This window comes from Paroedura picta, chromosome 16 (genome assembly GCF_049243985.1).
Source record: "Paroedura picta isolate Pp20150507F chromosome 16, Ppicta_v3.0, whole genome shotgun sequence".
NCBI lineage: Eukaryota > Metazoa > Chordata > Lepidosauria > Squamata > Gekkonidae > Paroedura > Paroedura picta.
The window spans coordinates 23,799,187-23,817,335 of NC_135384.1; the positions used below are offsets into that span (position 1 = coordinate 23,799,187).

The 18,149-nt window shown below is 46.6% G+C and overlaps 1 protein-coding gene across 2 annotated transcripts in view; it reads right to left on the minus strand.

Moving 5' to 3' along the window:
* Positions 1-732: 732 nt before the first annotated feature.
* The window catches only part of TBKBP1 (TBK1 binding protein 1), a 70,264-nt gene continuing 52,847 nt past the window's right edge, over positions 733-18,149 (minus strand). The window contains exons 8-10 of one of the 2 annotated variants that reach the window (XM_077313112.1): positions 14,640-14,758; positions 12,484-12,899; positions 733-8,132 (exon numbers count right to left, since the gene is read on the minus strand). In XM_077313112.1, coding sequence (XP_077169227.1) covers positions 8,004-8,132; positions 12,484-12,899; positions 14,640-14,758 — 664 coding nt within the window. In that variant the 3' untranslated portion in view covers positions 733-8,003. Of the gene's footprint in view, positions 8,133-12,177; positions 12,900-14,639; positions 14,759-18,149 lie in introns of both variants that reach the window. The other variant, XM_077313111.1, reaches the window with a different exon arrangement.

Below are 18,149 nucleotides of genomic sequence, written 5' to 3' on the forward strand. Positions count from 1 at the left end.
TTCCTGTCCTCTACCATTCCCCGGAGTCCATTTAAGTTTGCATGACATGAATTAGTTCCCACTTAATATACATCCACCATTCTGTTCACTAGCATGGCAGCTAAAGGGAGCTAGCATGTTAATAGGCACAGCTTTGTATGCTGCACGAATTCTAATCCACACCAGTTACTAAAAGTATAGAAACAGAAATGAAAGTGGTTCAAGTTTAATGATCAAGTACTGATTTAGAACTTAGTAAGAAAAGTTCTGTAGAGTCAGAATACAAAAAATGTTCCTGTCTACAGATTCTAGACCAGTGATCCCACTATGGTAACTATGGGCTTTCTGGTCCCCATTTTCTTCTCCCGGAAAGCATCACTTAGTTGATCCTTTCTTTCTCCCACCTCAATGGAGATAAAGCCACAAGGCATTCCCTTTACACCTGCACAGCACCCATTCAGACACACCTCTTTCTATTATAAGAAGATGCTGGACTTGAAACATCTCAACATCTTTACTGATTGCTTGAAAGGATGTATATTTGTGAGTCCCGTAAACTGCCCCGAGGTGACCATTCATGAGGATGTGGTATAAAAATTTCATGTCTCCCCCAGCACACCCTGGCAGCCATCTTGCGGTGGTACCCACTTCACATTCTACAAATTCCAGAACTGCCCCAGGCTCAACAATACTGGGGACACCTGCCTTAGACAATAACCACTGACCCAAGAAACAGCCGTAGAAGGAAACATGTCAGATGGTAACTTTTATTGGAGTAATTCTGTTTCACAGAGCACAGAATCTCTTCAAAAGAGAAACACACACACACACCGGGGGGGGGGGAAAGAAGAAGAAGGGATCAGGACAATAAAGACAGACCAATCTCTCTCCCAAGGTTTTTTCTCAGCAGGTAGCTAAGAATACCTTCCTTGTTTCTTCATATTTGGGCAAAGTAGTCAGGCAAGAGAGAATAGGGTTAGAGATTTTGATTTTGCTGACTGGGTAAAAGGAAAAGCTTGTAGCAAATAAGGTGTTTCATTCAAGAGAAACTGCTAATCAGAAAAAAAACAGGGTTTTAATGAAATGTTAAGGTGTTAGGGAGGTTGTTTAAAAGAGCACTTATGGATTAATTACCCTTTAAAGCACTTATCCACCTTGGTTTTTGTTCCCCCAAGCCGTTTAAAAACAGCAAAAGTATGGTCTCCTTCCACTCCTTCAAAAGGCATTTGATAAAACAGAGTGGACATTCTGGTCGACAACAGAGATTGCTAGAAATCTCTGTGCTAGTTGATAAAGACTGAAGGCTGAAAGAACATCCCTTAAAAATACAAGCAGGTGGAATAACGCCTCCACCCTTTAGCAATGCTGATCATGAGAACAAGAGAGGAATAAAGGATATTAAAGATTAACTCATTGCAGTAACCTGAAAGTGTGTTTCAAAGACTGGGAACCTGGCTAGATTGGGTCATCAGTTTATTGAGCCTGTTTTGATACCACCCTTGCTCCAAGGAGCTCAATACAAAATGCATTCTTCTTTGAGCAGTGGCAGGCAAATGCTTTCAGGCAACTTACAAATGGGACATTTTAGCCACAAATTTAAGAACACTTTTTAGAAGTAAGCTCCATTTAGTAAAATAAGAGTAATGTCTGAGTAGATTTGTTTAGGATTACTCCTTGAAGCCTGAACGAAATGGGACACCACGGGGTCTGGTAGTCACGATGAAGCTGCTAGTAACCTACAGGGACTTGATTCCCGCTTAACTGAGGGACTGCTTGTCTCCTTATGCCCCCCTCAGGGATCTTTGCTCAGTGGGTTTGAATTGACTAGTTGTCCCTGGACCCCAGGAGGCATGCCTGGCCTCAACCAGGGCCTTTTTGGTCCTGGCCCCAGCCTGGTGGAATGAGCTCCCGGAAAAGCTAAGGGCCCTGTCGGAGCTATCACAGTTCCGAAGGACCTGCAAGACGAAGCTCTTTCACCAGGCATTTGGTTAAGGCCAGGCTAGGAAGAATGGGTCCCCCCCGATAGAGGCCCCATAGGTCAGGTATCGCAAGCAGATCTCCACCCCCGGGTGTGGGTGTGGTGGTGCCTCCTATTATAGCATGGTGGGAGAGGGAAGGCTTTTAGACTGTTTTTTGCTGTCACTATGGTTTTATGATAATGTATGTATTTTATGTGAGTATTTTGCTGTAAACCGACACACGCCGGCTGGATACAGGAGTGGTGGTTAACAAATATAAATATTAAATAAATAAAATATAAAAGCACTGTAGGAGACTGATTTAGACTGGGACCATACTGTAGGAATGGGAATAGGTGTCAACTCCTCCCCCATTTCATTCTCCTTACCCCATCGGGAGGGTGCACTGCAGTATTCATTGTATATACTGCCACTCAGAAGGTCAAATACCATCTCCTGCATCTGTTTCAGAGTGACTGAAGCCCCTCCCGTCTGCACTGCAGTCCCAATTCAAATAATGTCCTTGTAGCACTTTGCGAGACCCCACAGGAAACCTGTAGCTGCAATATGACTACCAGTCCCCAAGATGTGTTAACATGGCTATTTTGAGGGCTGGCAGTCATATCTAGTTCAGGTCTAAGACAATCATCATTCCCCTGTTGTTTTGAGTATCAGGTATTCACAGATATACTGTACATAAACATGAATGATTAACGTGGGAATCATGATCAATAGCCATTGAGAGACTGAGGTGCTTTTCATTCAATATTAAGGGCCATTCCGCACAACTTAAATGTAGCTAAAGTCTTACCTTTCGTAAACACTATTGATTCAACGTTCCGCATGACGTCGTAAACAAACCGCAAACTCCCGCCGAACTCCAGCAACAATCAGAATTTTATAGCGCTTAGGGGGAAATCCAGGGCCATTCCACATGACTTAAATATAGCAGGTCTTACCTTTGGTAAACGCTACAAATTCAACATTCCTCATGACATCGCACAAAATCTGCAACACTCCTGCAACACTCCCGCAAAAAGCGCTTCATTGTAGCACTTTTTGGGGAATTGGGAAAAGTGAATTCCTCCTGAAAAAAACACTACACTTCTGAGCACAAGCCGTAACACATTGGGGTGGGGGGGTTATTACTTGAAGAGCATGTAAACGGTTAAGCGCCAGTTCCTATGCCAGTGAAAAAGGTCTTTCTGAGACAATGATTGAACAAATATTCGTTGCGAATTGAGTTTTTAAAAAACAGTTTTTAAAGGGAAAGGGGCTTTTAGGGAGCATGAACACAACAGTTCATTGACGGCCAGGGGTGGGAAGAAGCGCAAAAAAATATTGCTTCTTTTGTTGTGATTCCAGCGAGACCGGAAACCTGTGGGGAACGAATAGACCGCTACTGGGACTACAATATTCCACTAGAATTGAAAGTATGCGGAATGACAAAATTCCACTATTTAATATAGCGTTTCTGCATACTGCAAACATTTAGCAACATTGGTCCTTGTGCGGAAAGGCCCTAATAGTGCTGTTTTCGCACCAGAGTATTTACAACGGAATATGTGAATGCTCTCCACAAGTATTAAATTTACAATAGTCCCCAGAACATAAGTCTCTATTAATTCCATATTCCATAATATTGAATAAACTTCCAAAAAAGAGCTGGGAATCAGGATAGCGTCTCACAGAGACAGGAGCCCCGTCCCTGCCAGTCTCCTGAGGCTTCCCCTGCTCTCCAGAGGGTGGGAGCAGCTTCAGAAGCCCAGCAGAGGCAGCCACTAGCCCAGAGAACCCCAGCACTGAGGCATGCCTGCTGCTGCCACCCTTGTCAGTCTTCCAAGGCCACGCTTGCTCTCCGGAGGGCAGGAGTGGCCTCAGAAGCCCAGCGGAGGTGGGGCCAGGCCAGCAAGCTCCAGAGCTAAGGTGCACCTGCTGCCACTGCCACCGCCAGCCTTCCGATGCTGCTCCTGCTCTGCAGAGGGTGGGAGTAGCCTCAGAAGAATGGCAGTGGTGGCGACGCCAGACCAATGACAGCGCCTCACTACTCTGGCGCCTCCGCCACAGTCCATTTAGTGGCGTGCTCCCTAAGGTGAGATAACAGTCCATCTACATTTCCGTATGAGGGAGCACGCCAGTAGATGTTCCACATCAACAATCTACCTTTATCATGCTCTTGCTGTCCTTCCCCAACCATTTATTGTCCATTTCTGAGGGGCTCTAGGAACACCTGGCTTGCATCCTAAGCAGTGGGAATGGTGTCATACTACCAAAAGGCAACTTCTGTGCTTCCCCTTTCTCTGCGTAGCCTTCTGTGCACCTAAACTGTGCTCCTGTGGGTCACTGAAACTGAAAGGACAGGATGGGAAGAAAATCAGGAGGGGGAAATCAGCAAAAAATTTCCCTCCACTCCTCCGGAGGTGGAAAAGCTGTTCTGTCAGAGTAGCTGGCTCGCTGCACTGGTAGAACGGCAACTTGTGATCCAAGGTATTGTGTTGACAAACACAATGAGAATGCACATTTTTGTCTAGAGCCACTTCATCAATTCATGGCAGCAGTGGCTGCTAAAGAATCCTTTGGGTCCCTAGTTCATAGCCATTATGCTACCTTAAGTCCAGATAGATGAGAAAGATCTTGTGAAACAGGCAGATTCAGATCTTCCTCACCCACCTTAGGAGCCAGTCTCTTCCCAGTCTCTTCGCATATATTTATTTTTTTTAATGGTGAACCTATGGGACAAAGAAAACAATCTCAGTAATATTTCAGCCCTTAGGAAGTGCTCAGCTAGATTAAAAATGAAATCTTTTTTTAAAAAGCTCATCATTCAAGCCCTACCCCCACCCATTTTTTTTGCTTGTTTATCACTCCTTCTCATTAACTCTGAGGTAGATTTCATAGAGAAACAGAAGAAAAGTGACAAATTGTAAGAGATGCATGGTCGGTCTCATGCCATAGAACTGGGTTCTTCTCTTACAGGAAAATAAAAAATCCCCAAATAATCAGCAACATATTATGATGTATGTGGATGGAATTTCTCCGTGGCTAATTTTCAGGACGTACACTAGGGAAGGCTCATACAATATGGCCGCCCGTTAGGTAGCTGTCTTTCTATAGCTCCGCACTATTGTCCAGTTGTTCATGTGCTTATGGCAAATTACTATGCATGTTGGGAGAGTTTCGACACACTTTGATTCAGGGCCATTTGCAGGGGTGCTACAATTTGCACAATCGTTGTGGTCAACCACTTGACACAAACAATCCACTGTGTCGTGACATCCACTCAGAGGCATTTCAAATGTGTTCTCTGCGACAGTTGTGAGGAGGGCAGGGGGTGTAACAGTCATTGGTTATAAGATACATGCGAGTGCACAAAGCAGCCCGGTCACAAAGCAAAATGAAGTAACCGCCTCAGGCGGCGGATGATGGTGGACATTACGGGAAGCAGAGGGGGAGACAGGCAGATTGGGGTGCACAATCCGCCGGCAAATTCTCCCGCACATCGCCACGAATAGGAGACACACGGTAGCTTTACACACATTCCTCTCCACACGTCCCCCTTAGAGCTACTTGCGAGATGGAAGTGAAATCGGCTTCATCTGTTTCCTCAGATCCTCAGGCTCTGCCTGCAAAACAACTGCCTTGACTTTGCCTTGCTGGAAACCCTTTCACCAGACAACGAATTTGGGACAAGGCATGAAGAGAAAGGTTGTGAAGTGGATGAAATGGAGATACACTGTTTTTCCCCTGAGGCACGGGATGGATAGAAGGGGTGCTTGAGCTATGGGAAGTGGGTAGGGGTGGGCTCGGATCGAACGCCACTGGGCTTTGAAGGGAATGGGATTTTTATATGGATTTTATTGAGGGGTTTTTAAAACAATGTAACCTGTCTCCAGCCAGTGTGCAACTGGGAGTGGCGGGTAACAGATTGAAAAAGAAATAAATAGAAATAAATAAATGAATAACCATGAATGCCAGTCTATATAAACTTTCTGTCCTCTTTGTTTTATGGCTGAGGGTTGGTTCTGACTTTTGGAGGGCTCTCAGGAGGTTTGGCCTAAGTAGGCCCCATAAGTGAGCTGTGGTGGGAGGTGGGTAACCATGTTGGTCTGAAGCAGCAGAATGACATCTGAGTCCAGTTTAAGACCAAAGCAGTTTTATTCTGGGCATAAGATTTTGTGTGCTCCGCTCACTTTACAGTGGTCTGTGGGCAACATCCATTTGAAGACTGGGGGTGGGAGGACTTTGCTGCTGTACACCCTCCTCCCTTCAATGTATGTTCATCTCTGACTTAAGAATGAATCTATTCAGAAACATGCAACAAGGAGAAAGGAAGTGAAATGGAAGGGGAGACATATGGCAGTTTGCAACCCTGACTGGAGACAGTATAGATGAGAAGAAAATGACCTCTTAGTTCTAGTTTCAAGTCTCCCCCCCCCTCCCCAAATGAATTGGGACAGACCAATGTAGCGTTATAGGAACAGTGTAGATTACACCTGTATCTTAGAGTTACCATTTAATTCTGTCCTCCTCCTTCTAGTATCCTTGTGAAATAGACCACAAGGCGGAAAAGCCCCAAGCCTATGGGGACAACCCAGAGCCCTTGGGATAAGGCAGGCTAAGCAAGTACATTTGTTAATAAAGAACCTGGCGCTTGGGAAGACGGTAGCCTCAAGAGGAGAAAAACAGCACAGCGTGTTGGACCGCAACCCAACATGCTGGTCCATGTCGGAGATGGTTCTGGCAATGTGGAGGTGCGGCAGGCCCCCGAAAGAGGCCAACCAGAACATGCCAATCATTTTAGATCAGAACAGCAAAATATATGCTTGGTAAGGCCAGAGAGAGAGAGAGAGAGAGAGAGAGAGAGAGAGATCAAAAGGTAAACAGCAGGTGACCAATACGGGAAAGGTGTTTACATTTAGGCTGTTGTCCAAAAACAGTGTTCACATGCTGTCACTGCAGAAGATTAATGTTGCAGAATGTAAGTGAGTACAATTCTGGTTATACGGGAACAAACTACCGAAAGCCAGGTGAGGGGCTTCCTTATGAGGGAAGTGAAAAAACAGTTGCCAAAAGGAGAACACAGACGGTAACGCACGGGGGGTGGAGGGGGGGCTTCCTGGAGCGCCACTCGAGTCGGGGGTGGGCTGGTCCTCCAATGCACCATGTAAGAAACCGGCACAAAGGAGGGAGGCTCCTTCAGCATCCCCCCCGCAAAAAAAAGAAAGAAAGAAAGAGAGAAGAAGCTTTTGTGTGTTATAATGTCCAGTGCAATAACGTGAGAACATCCATGCTACACTTCTGGAAGTTGGCTCTAAATTCTCAGCAGCATCATTAAAAGAAGAAGTGGGCTTTTAATGTAAAAGACCAAGACCAAGACGCTCGAACCAGCAAGTTGGAGGCCGAGGGTTTCTATGTCCGAGAAACAACCCACACGGTTTGGGCCTGAATGCTTGAAAAGGCAGGGGGGGATTTGACCCACTTGGACATTCCTGCATTGAGACGGGCACATAGACGAAACCTTTCGATTTCTTTCACCTGAGCGGCGGGGCTGTACCCTCAGTAGGTTGGAATTCGCCCACCCACCTGTTCTTTCCAACCCCACCCCACAACAATACACACAACCATAGGTGACTTCTCACTCATCCTACCCTGAGATCTCCCAGAGACATCAAAACTGAACCATGAAGACAAGATAGCTTCCAAGAACATCCAGACCGGGCCAAGGCTGTGAGCCTTCTAAGTCTGGTCCATGGATCTCAACCTTACCCTTCCAACCCCAACACCACCACAGCTGGTTCAAGTCCTGGAGACATATTGCAGGTCCTGCTCATACAGAGCAGGAAGGAGAACCCACTTTGAGAAAACCAAGGCAAAGAGAAGGGGATGAGAGAGAGAGAGAGGGGCAAAAACTCTTCACGGCTCGGTCTACTGGAGACTTGGAGGTATTTGAGAGAGAGCCCCTGTTGCTCCATTGCTTTTCATGCAGCATCCAAGAAAGGTGGGTTGGGTTGAGGTGGACAGGTCTCGTTAAAGAAGCCAGAAGAAGAAGGGATGACAGCGCAGGCCTCAGATCTTGCTGTTCTCCAGGTGGGAATCAATGTGTTTTATCAAAGCATCGTCCGGGTAACCAATGGGGAAGGCCACCTGGCAGAGAGGGCAGCTTCGGATGTCAGAGTCCACTGTCTCCATCAGCAACTAAGGGATACAGGATGGAGAAAGAATTCCCATGAGAAAAGGTTGTCCGTTTTCTTTTTGGAAAAAAATTAAAGCTTTATTAAATAAACTAGACACTCAAGTATTCTTAAAAAATAACTTCTTCACATGTTCTTCTGAGGGACACTACCTCTGTGGAACAGCATAATTCCTTCCCTCCCTCTCTCTTACACACAAAACCCAACAACTGGTAAAGTGACAACCATTAATTACTAATGTAGACAGTTTTATTTCTCCAGTGTTTTTGTGAACTACAACTGAACTTAAGGGGACTGATTTGGCCGTTTTAGCAAAGAATTATCATATGGCTGAATCTGGATGTTGTGACACAGTTTACTAATTTACCATAATTAGCTTTTGCCTTATATTTCCACTGTTACAATGGTTCATTCAGTCTGAGGAAGAGTGCTTGCACTCGAAAGCTCACGCCTTGAATAAATCTTTGCTGGTCTTAAAGGCGCTACTGGCCCCTAATGTTGTTGTTACACAAAACCTGAGGCGAGGTCAAACTCCTTTTGGTCTCAAAATTAACACACCTCTGTCAGAGAAAGGGGGCCACAATAACAAGGAAAATACACAAAAGGGTTTGTCAAATTCCCAGAGGAGATGCACAGGCTGAGGAATGGTGCTTCTGAAGCCCCGCCCCTTTACAAGGAGAGTCAAAGCATTTACTAGCGGCAAACAAAAGAAGCAAGTACAAAATGGCATTAAAAAAAATTGAGAATATATTCCGTTAGATTCAAATGTTGCTATCCTATTTTATAATCCGCCTCCTGATTGACTGAAGATCAATCTGCCTTGTGTCCCAGTGAGCAAGGAGAACTATAAATAAAAATAACAATAACCATTGTTATTAAATGTTTCCATATGAGTAAGGCCCTTCAGAATTCCTCATGCAGCAATCTCCTACAGTCTGTCTTCAATTGACTCTGTGTGTGGTCATTTTCAATATAATATTGATGAAACGTTATTCCTCCTGCAATTTTCATCCCCACAATCACTATTAAACATTTGGAACTGGGTGGCACATTCCTGAGGCTAACCCCTTCCCCTGGAAAAAAGTTTCCCAAGATATGTGCCATTATGTCTGTGGTAGAAATTATCAATTGGTATTGTTTCTCCCCTATTACATTCCCTCCTTGTTCCCTCCAGTGTTTAGAAAATTGAAATAATTTGCAGGTAATCTAGGGAAGCGTGAATTAGTCCATCACCAGACTACAAAGGTCAGTTCTCCTTGAAAAAAATGGATGCTTGGCATGGTATCCTACAGCAGCAGAAGAAGAGTTGGTTCTTATATGCTGCTTTTCTCTACCTGGAAGGAGTCTCAAAGTGGCTTACAGTCACCTTCCTAGGAACAACCTGCTGAACTTTTCAAGATATTGGGTTGGATCCAGTGATGATGTAAGCAAGAAGAAAAATGTGATTAATACAGTTCTGCTTGAATGAGCAATAGCACAAAGGTACGGAGCAGCAAACAGCACATTCAGTATAATTTTTAACAAGATAACAGAGTGCATTCAAAGCGATGGGAATACGCAATGGGCTGTTTGCATGGTTCTTAAGTTTGCTTTCAAATTGGACTAGAAGAAACACCTTGTGCCAGGTCTTGCCCATTACAAGCACACAGCAAGGAGTTGTTTTAGAACTTGCAGAAGGACTGTTAGCACACATGGAAATCTTCCATGGGATTCAACTGTTTATTTAGGTAGAGAACCAATGACAATAAGATCCAGTCAAGAGTAAATGAGAGCCAGTGTAGTGCAACGGTTAAGAGCGGTGGACCTGATTTGATTCCCCACTCCTCCTCCACATGAAGCCTGCTGGATCACCTTTGACCAGTCACAGTTCTCTCAGAGCTCTCTCAGTCCCACCTACCACGCAGGGGGCCTATTGTGGAGAAGGCAGCGGAAAGGCTCTTTGAGACTCCTTCAGGTAGAGAAAAGCAGGGTATAAAACCCAACTCTTCTAAAAGATCCAATCAGAGATAAACTGGCACTGTAACATTAACAGAATGAAAGAAGTATCATCTGTCCCTGTCGTGAATCAACTACTCTTCATTCTTCTCGAAGTTAAGTAAGACAGAGTCAAACCATGAATGAAATTGCGTGCAGCCCCTTCGTGAAGGAATCTCCCTCTGAAACTCTTTTGTTGAAGCTTGTCGAAATGTCTGGAGCAGCATCCTGTAATAGCCTTGAGAGTTTTCATACTTCAGTGAAAAAGTTTCAAAGGGGAGACTCCAGCATGAAGACGCTGAGCCGGAATTCACCTGAAAGCCCAACACAATCAGATCTGGCTCAGGTGGGTAGCCATGTCTGAAGCAACAGAACGGTTTGAGCCCCGGGGGACCCTTAAGACCAACAAAGGTTTATTCAAGCAAGCAGTTTTTGTGTACGTGCAACTTCTTCAGATACAGTGAAACAGAATGTCCTCAACCCTTACATAAAGGTAGGGAAAGGGGCGTTAATTTCCAGGAAGGGCTACCAAGAGTTAAGTGCCTTAATCCAGTCTCAGCTGTAATCACAGTTTGGTGTAGTGGTTAGGAGCGCGGATTTCTAATCTGGTGAGCTAGGTTTGCTTCTGTTTGCTTCTGCGCTCCCCCACATGCAGCCAGCTGGGTGACCTTGGGCTCACCACAGCACTGATAAAGCTGTTCTGACCAAGCAAAACAGGGCTCTCTCAGCCTCACCCACCCCACAGGGTGCCTGTTGTGGGGAAAGGGAAGGCAACTGGAAGCCCCTTAGAGACTCCTTCGGGTAGAGAAAAAGCGGCATATAAGAACCAACTCTTCTTCTTCTTAACTATGCATCTTGACACTAGCTAGCCCTTCCTAGCACTTACACATCTGCTCTCTGAAAAAATTCCTTTTCGCTGTATCTGATGAAGTGTGCTTGCACATGAAAGCTTACACCTTGAACAGAACTTTGTTAGACTCAATCTTTGTTCTAAGATCGGATTCGGGAAGAGCTGGGACTGGGAGTTGAACTAGCTAGCTGGCTAGTTACAAAAAGCAATTGTTATGCCTTACAAGTTTTGTATTTTGTATTGTGTATTTTGCGGTGTCACTTTGCCTTTATTTAAGTGCGCTTAGACTCTGCCTTTCTCCCCAAGAAGGACTCAAAGTGGCTGACATCGTTCTCCACTCCTTTCATTTTATCCTCACAACAACCCTATGAGGTGGGTTAGGCTGAGAAAATGGCACACAGTCCCCCAGGCAGCTTCTGTGGCACAGGCGGGGATTCAAACTTGAGTCTCCAAGGTCTAGCCCAGTGTAACCACTACACCACACTGCCTCTTATCACAAAACAGAAGTAACTCATACCCGTTCTGACTGGATCTTGCACTCTTCTGACCGGATCTCATTTCTGCTCTGAATAATCTCTGCTTGCCTATTCCCTTACTTGCTTAATTTAGAATAAGAGCTGGTTTTTATGCCCCATTTTTCACAACTCGAAGGAATCTCAACAAAGCTTACTATGGCCTTCCCTTCCTCTCCCCTTAACAGACACCCTGTGAGGTAGGTGAGAGAGCTCTGAGAGAACTGTGACTGGCTCAAGGTCACTCTGTTGGCTGCATGTGGAGGAGTGGGGATTCAAACCCGATTCTCCATATTACAGGCTGCCATTTTCAACCACTGCACCATGGTGGCTAGAGAAGCCAGCTATGAGCTTTGCCGTGCAGGGCCACCCAAGACGGACAGGTCATAGCTGAGAGCTCTGACAAAAGGTGATCCACCGGAGAAGGAAATGGCAAGCCACTCCAGTATCTTTGCCATGAAAACCCAATGGACAGCCCTGCTCCTTTACTACCCCATTATTACTACGACTAGACCAGATTTTGTTCCACAAATGCTCAGGCTGCAATAGCTCATCAGTCTTCAAGGATCTTGGTTGCGAGAGCTCATAAGCCAACCCTTCCCCTCCCCACCAGCATACCGTACGTCAATATTCTCCGAGTGATTGGGGGGCTTCGTATGACAATCCAGATGGGGGCCCAGCCCAGAAGAACCACAGAACCGCAGGATGCTTACGTTGATTGAGGGCCAGGACTGAGCGTGTTCAGCCCTGGGGTACGAGGCATCGGTCCGGTGCGTGGAAGCATCGGGGATGGGGAACCCTGCACAGAAAGAGGCGCAGCGGATTCCCCCGGCTTCGGGGCTGGGGGGACTCGGGAGGGCCCAGTCGTCTTCGTCGGAGGATTGCTTCTCAAAGCGCAGGTGCTCTTCGAAGGCGTCTCGGGCGTAAACGTCGCCGTAGGGACGGTGCTTTGGTAAGGTGGACGCTTCCGGCTGCAGCCAGAGAGAGCGGCTCTGCTGGTACACAGCCGCGTCGCTCACCTCCGAGTAGCTCCGGCGCCCTTGGAAGCTTGCTTTGATGTGGTGGCTGGAGGGCTTGGCGTAGCCCAGATCCAGGATGCTTCTCTCGCCGCCCAAAGCTCTGTGCTGCGAGGTGACGGCAGAGGAAGGACAGTTTGAGGCCGGCGAGCAGCGCTGCTGGCCGGGACCCTGGCTGGACAGCGGAGCCGGAGACCGGCGCTGCGAGGCGGGCGACTGACAAGGAGGCGGAGCTGGGGAGCGGCGCTGGTGTGCAGGGGACTGGCAGGGCGGTGCCGGAGACCGTCTTTGCAGGGCCGGCGACTGGCACTGGGGGACGGACGGCCTCCCTTGCTGGGCTGGGGAGCTGCACTGGGGCGCTGGGGAGCGGCGTTGCTGAGCAGGAGAGTGGTGCTGGGAATGGGGAGAATGACGGTGCCCTGGAAAGGAACAGGAGCAAGAGAAGAATCACAGCGTCACTCCGAGGAAGAACAGAGGTTCCAAGGTGGCAGGAGAACTAACACTTTGCCGTCTGTCTTCCATCGATGGCCCGGGCATCCAAACCACTCACCTCATCTACAACGCCGTGAAGCTATTGGAACACCCATGATGCAACAGCAAGGCTTACACCTCTGGTCTATGTTCAGGGTGTTTCCTTTGTGACCAGAAGTCGTTTCGGAGTGAGGGCTGAGCAAAGGCTGAACCGAGCGAGGGCTGGCACAGGCAACAAGGGACTGGCAATGGGCCCTTGTGGAAGGAAGATTCCTCTGGTGAAGGGAGAGTTAGGAGGGACCCGTGAAGCTACCACAGACTGCCCGGCCCTCAATCTATCAAGGGCCGTTACTGTCTGCCTTTGACTGACCGTGGCTCTCCAGGGTCTTGGGTGGCCAAGGGCCATGTGGATAATGTGAGTTTGGGGAAGTCGGGGACCTCTGCAAGCTATAAGACCATAGAATCCCCCCTCCAAGGCAGCCTTTTTCTCCAGGCGAACTGACCTCTGTAGTTTGGAGGTCAGTTGTCATATCGAGAGGTCTCAATGTCAAACCCGGAAGTTAAAATAATGAGCTGGGAGGGGTGGGTCCCAGTGAAGAAACAAATATAGAACAATCCAGACACACACAATATGGCAAGAAGATATCCAAATTGGACTTATATAGACTCGTCTCTCTTCAGTAATATTTTTATTCTTATTTCACACAAGTCCCGACGCGTTTCGCCTTATAGCTTTGTCAAGGGACGGTTTTTATATTTTAGGACCAACTTCAACTTATTAAGGAATCTCTTTATATTTTATATTTAAGGACCAACTTCAACATATTAAGGACTCTCTTGATAGAGTCTAAGGTCATACAATAGCTAAACTTAGCTTGTGGCACTTCAGGCGAAACGCGTTGTGTGAAATAAGAATAAAAGAATTACTGAAGAGAGACGACTCTTTGTTGTTGTTGTTAGGTGCGAAGTCGTGTGCGACCCATCATGACCCCATGGACAATGATCATCCTGGCCTTCCTGTCCTCTACCATTCCCCGGAGTCCGTTTAAGTTTGTACCTACTGCTTCAGTGACTCCATCCAGCCACCTCATTCTCTGTCGTCCCCTTCTTCTTTTGCCCTCGATCGCTCCCAGCACTAGGTTCTTCTCCAGGGAGTCCTTCCTTCTCATGAGGTGGCCAAAGTATTTGAGTTTCATCTTCAGGATCTGGCCTTCTAAGGAGCAGTCCAGGCTGATCTCCTCTAGGACTGACCGGTTTGTTCGCCTTGCAGTCCAAGGGACCCACAAGAGTCTTCTCCAGCACCAGAGTTCAAAAGCCTCAATTCTTTGACGCTTGGCCTTCCTTATGGTCCAACTTTCGCATGCATACATCGCAACTGGGAAGACCACAGCCTTGACTAAACGCACTTTTGTCGGCAGGGTGATGTCTCTGCTTTTTAGGATGCTGTCTAGATTTGCCATAGCTTTCCTCCCCAGGAGCAAGCGTCTTTTAATTTCTTTGCTGCAGTCCCCATCTGCAGTGATCTTGGAGCCCAGGAAAATAAATAGACGACTCTATATAAGTCTAATTTGGATATTTTATTGCCATATTGGTTTCCCAGTGCTTCTGGGATTGTTCTAAACCTGGAGGTTGGCAACCCAATTCCCACCTCCTTCTCTTCTCTCTCTCTCCCCCCCCCCCTTACTCACCACCACTGACAGCCTGCTCTTGCATAAGCGTCCGGAGAATCTGGCTTTGCAGAGAACTCAGGCTCCTCAGACGGCACAGCTCCTCCGTGAGCTCCGTATAGGCAAGAGCCAGGTTCACTCTGGAGAACAGGGAGAGAAAGGGAAGGCCCAGAGGTATAAACAAGGCACTAGAAGGCTGCTGGTGGGGTAGACTGTGTCAACTCTATCATGTTCATCTTCTACACTGACTTGCAACTTTCTAGGTGGTCCCCAACGATGAAACCAGACAAGCCATGATAGTGGATGCTTTTGGTCAATAACCCAGTCGCACTTTCTTACTTACTTATTTATTATTTGATTTATTACTCGCCGCTCTCAGAAGGCCAGCTCACAGCGAGTTGCAATAATAAAACCACATAGTAAAATACTAAAACCATACCCCTTAAAACATTCCCTCCCCAGCGGCGAACCTCCAATCTCCTTCTCCTCCGCTCAGCAGCTCAGTTTGCATTGTGTGTGGCTTTAAAGGTAAAGGTATCCCCTGTGCAAGCACCGAGTCATGTCTGACCCTTGGGGTGACGCCCTGTAGCGTTTTCATGGCAGACTCAGTACGGGGTGGTTTGCCAGGGCCTTCCCCACTCATTACCGTTTACCCCCCAGCAGCAAGCTGGTACTCATTTTACCGACCTCGGAAGGATGGAAGGCTGAGTCAACCTTGAGCCAGCTGCTGGGATTGAACTCCCAGCCTCATGGGCAAAGCTTTCAGACAGCTGCCTTACCACTCTGCGCCACAAGAGGCTCTTGGTGTGGCTTTAAAAGGGCTTTTTTGATGGGGACAGTGCATTATACTTCTCAATATTCCACAGGTCTCTAACCTCCTCCTCCAGAGTCTATGAGTAGAACCCAAGGAGAAGGCACTAAAAAGATCACGGAACCTGCACACTTATGAAGAAAACAACCAAAATGGCGGCCAGCGAGGGGTGGGGCTGGGGAGGAACATTGCTGAAAGGCAAGATTTGGTAGGCTTCTTCCTCTAGCTTCTGTCTAAGGCTGAGATTATTTGCTCAATACACCTTGATGACAGGTAGGTTCTTTTCCCAGTGGTTAATCGTTCTGATGACTCCTTCCCAACTTATCAATGTCCATTTCAAAGCACCGCTAATTCTCTCATACCCCCAAAACAACACTCTCTCCAGAATTCAGGCTGCCTAACGCAGCACGGCTTCCTGTCCGAGTTCAGGTACGCCACAGCTAAGAGAAGGATCTAGAAGTCCAGCTTTATGAACATGACAACACGGGCACAAAGAGAGGAGACTCTTTTCTCCCTCGAGGGTCTGACCCTCTGCCCATCAACGCCCTGACAAAACCATCAACTCTCACAAAAGTCTTACTCTGAACTTCAGTGTCACCTTGAAAGAACATATTGGGTACGTTTATGAGAATGGAGACCCTGTCTCCCGAGGTTACCAAAGGCGTATCAGCAGGAGGACATCTTTTGCTGAAGGAACCATGGAGTTAAACTGAATGGCTGTGACAAGGGGGGGACAGGGCAGACGGGGTACACCTAACTATACGAGACAGCTATTCCCTTGCTATGGGTTTTTCACCAATTGTCTCTTCAATGATTCTGAGAGGGCTAAAGAAAAAAGAAAGAAATAAATTATTCAGTTCTGCCAAAAGAAAATTAAATTGGATTCTTTTTCACCCCCAAGTTAGACAGGACAATGCAGTCTCCCCGACCCCCCCTCTCCCCAAGGGTGTAACTGTTCCTCCCAACATTTCGAAGTTTTCATTGAGAGATTCTGATAGGCCAGGAAATGAAATGCCTTGAAAAGTCCAATTGCAGATGACCTCTATCGCTTGACAAACACATCCAAAACAAAACAAAGAGGCAATCTGGTCTCAAATGGGTCGAGGGAAGGCCTCCTACCGACAACAGTTCCACTTTTAAGAGGACAGAGAGGAATTTGCCTCCAGTTCTGGAGCAAAACAGTGTACAAAATGTTCTCCCAGGTCGTCTTCTCCAACAGGGGAGTCCTACACAGCATTAATATCCTTCTAAGCCCATTGACCTCAACAGAATTAGAAGGGTGGAGCTTTACTTAGGGTAGCACTGCAAGACCCCCGGCTTTTGAAGTGCCCTGTCCTCCTTTCCCTGCTGATCTCCAAATTTAATTCATTAAAAAAGGTAAAGGTATCCCATGTGCAAGCACCAGGTCATGTCTGACCCTTGGGGTGACGCATATATAGCATTTCCGCTGATCTCCAAATTTAATTCATTTACATAATGTATATATGGCATTTCCGATCTATCCCAATGGGGAGCAGAAACTGGCTTCAAATAAGAACATGCACAATAAATAAAATACAAACTAAAAATGACATCTTTATAAACCAGCGACAACCAGTAATCCATCCAGAAAGGTGAGAGCCAGTTTAGTGTCGTGGTTAAGAGCCGCAGCCTCCAATCTGGAGAGCCGGGTTTGATTCCCCACTCCTCCACATGCAGCCAGCTGGGTGACCTTGGGCTAGTCACAGTTCTGTTAGAACTGTTCTTGCAGAGCAGTTCTGTCAGAGTGCCCTCAACCCCACCTGCCTCACAGGGTGTCTGTTGTGGGGAGTGGAAGGAAGGGTGACTAAGCCGCTTTGAGGCTCCTTTGAGTTGTGAAAAGCAGGGTATAAAAACCAACACTGCTGCTGCTGCTTCTTTTTAATGTTTAAAATCTGTGCCTTAAAAGAAACTATTTCCAGCTCATAGGCTTGTTGGGTACATGCAAACGCTTTCACTTATTCAAGGAGGTCAGCTTAGTACGTAGGCTTTCAGAGGAAATAATAAAAAATAATTGAATACACGAGAGAAGGGAACAGTAAGCACTTCAGGAAAAGGAGATATTGAATACATAAATGGGTATACATGACAAATTGTTTAAGACAGAACAGCCTGTCTGGGATTTTAAAAACCCTGACAATTCAGGCTTGTGGTCTGTGTTCCTGGAACCAGCATTTCACTTGAATTTACAGGTGACAACAGGAGGTAAGGCTGGTTGTGCACCTTTTGGGGCAAGAACGGTCATGTCCTGGTGACCCCTGTTTTGGACTATTCTAATATACCTGGGCTGGAGCTGCCTCTGAAAGGTGTTTGGAAAATTCAGCTGTTCCAGAATGCGACTCCCAGACTGGTAACAAGGACGGAACAGAAGGAATTGATCATTCCCATACTGAACAACTGTTCTGTCTTCTAGTGGGCATCTAGGCACAATTCAACTTGACCTTCAACAACAACAACCACCTTTATTGGCATAAAAACATAAGACAAATCAGAATACAGTCAACTAGTTCTTAAGTTCACGCCGCTTAATTGCCATTTGTAAGAATTTAGCCACTTTATCAATTGTATCGGGATCCTTATTGGAGAGAAGGAACTGTACCCTGCAATTATCAGAGTAGCCAATGTGTTTAATTAGGAGTGAGTTTAGAGCTTTAGCCAGAATGGCATCGTATATGGGGCAGTAAAAAAGACATGCTGTATGG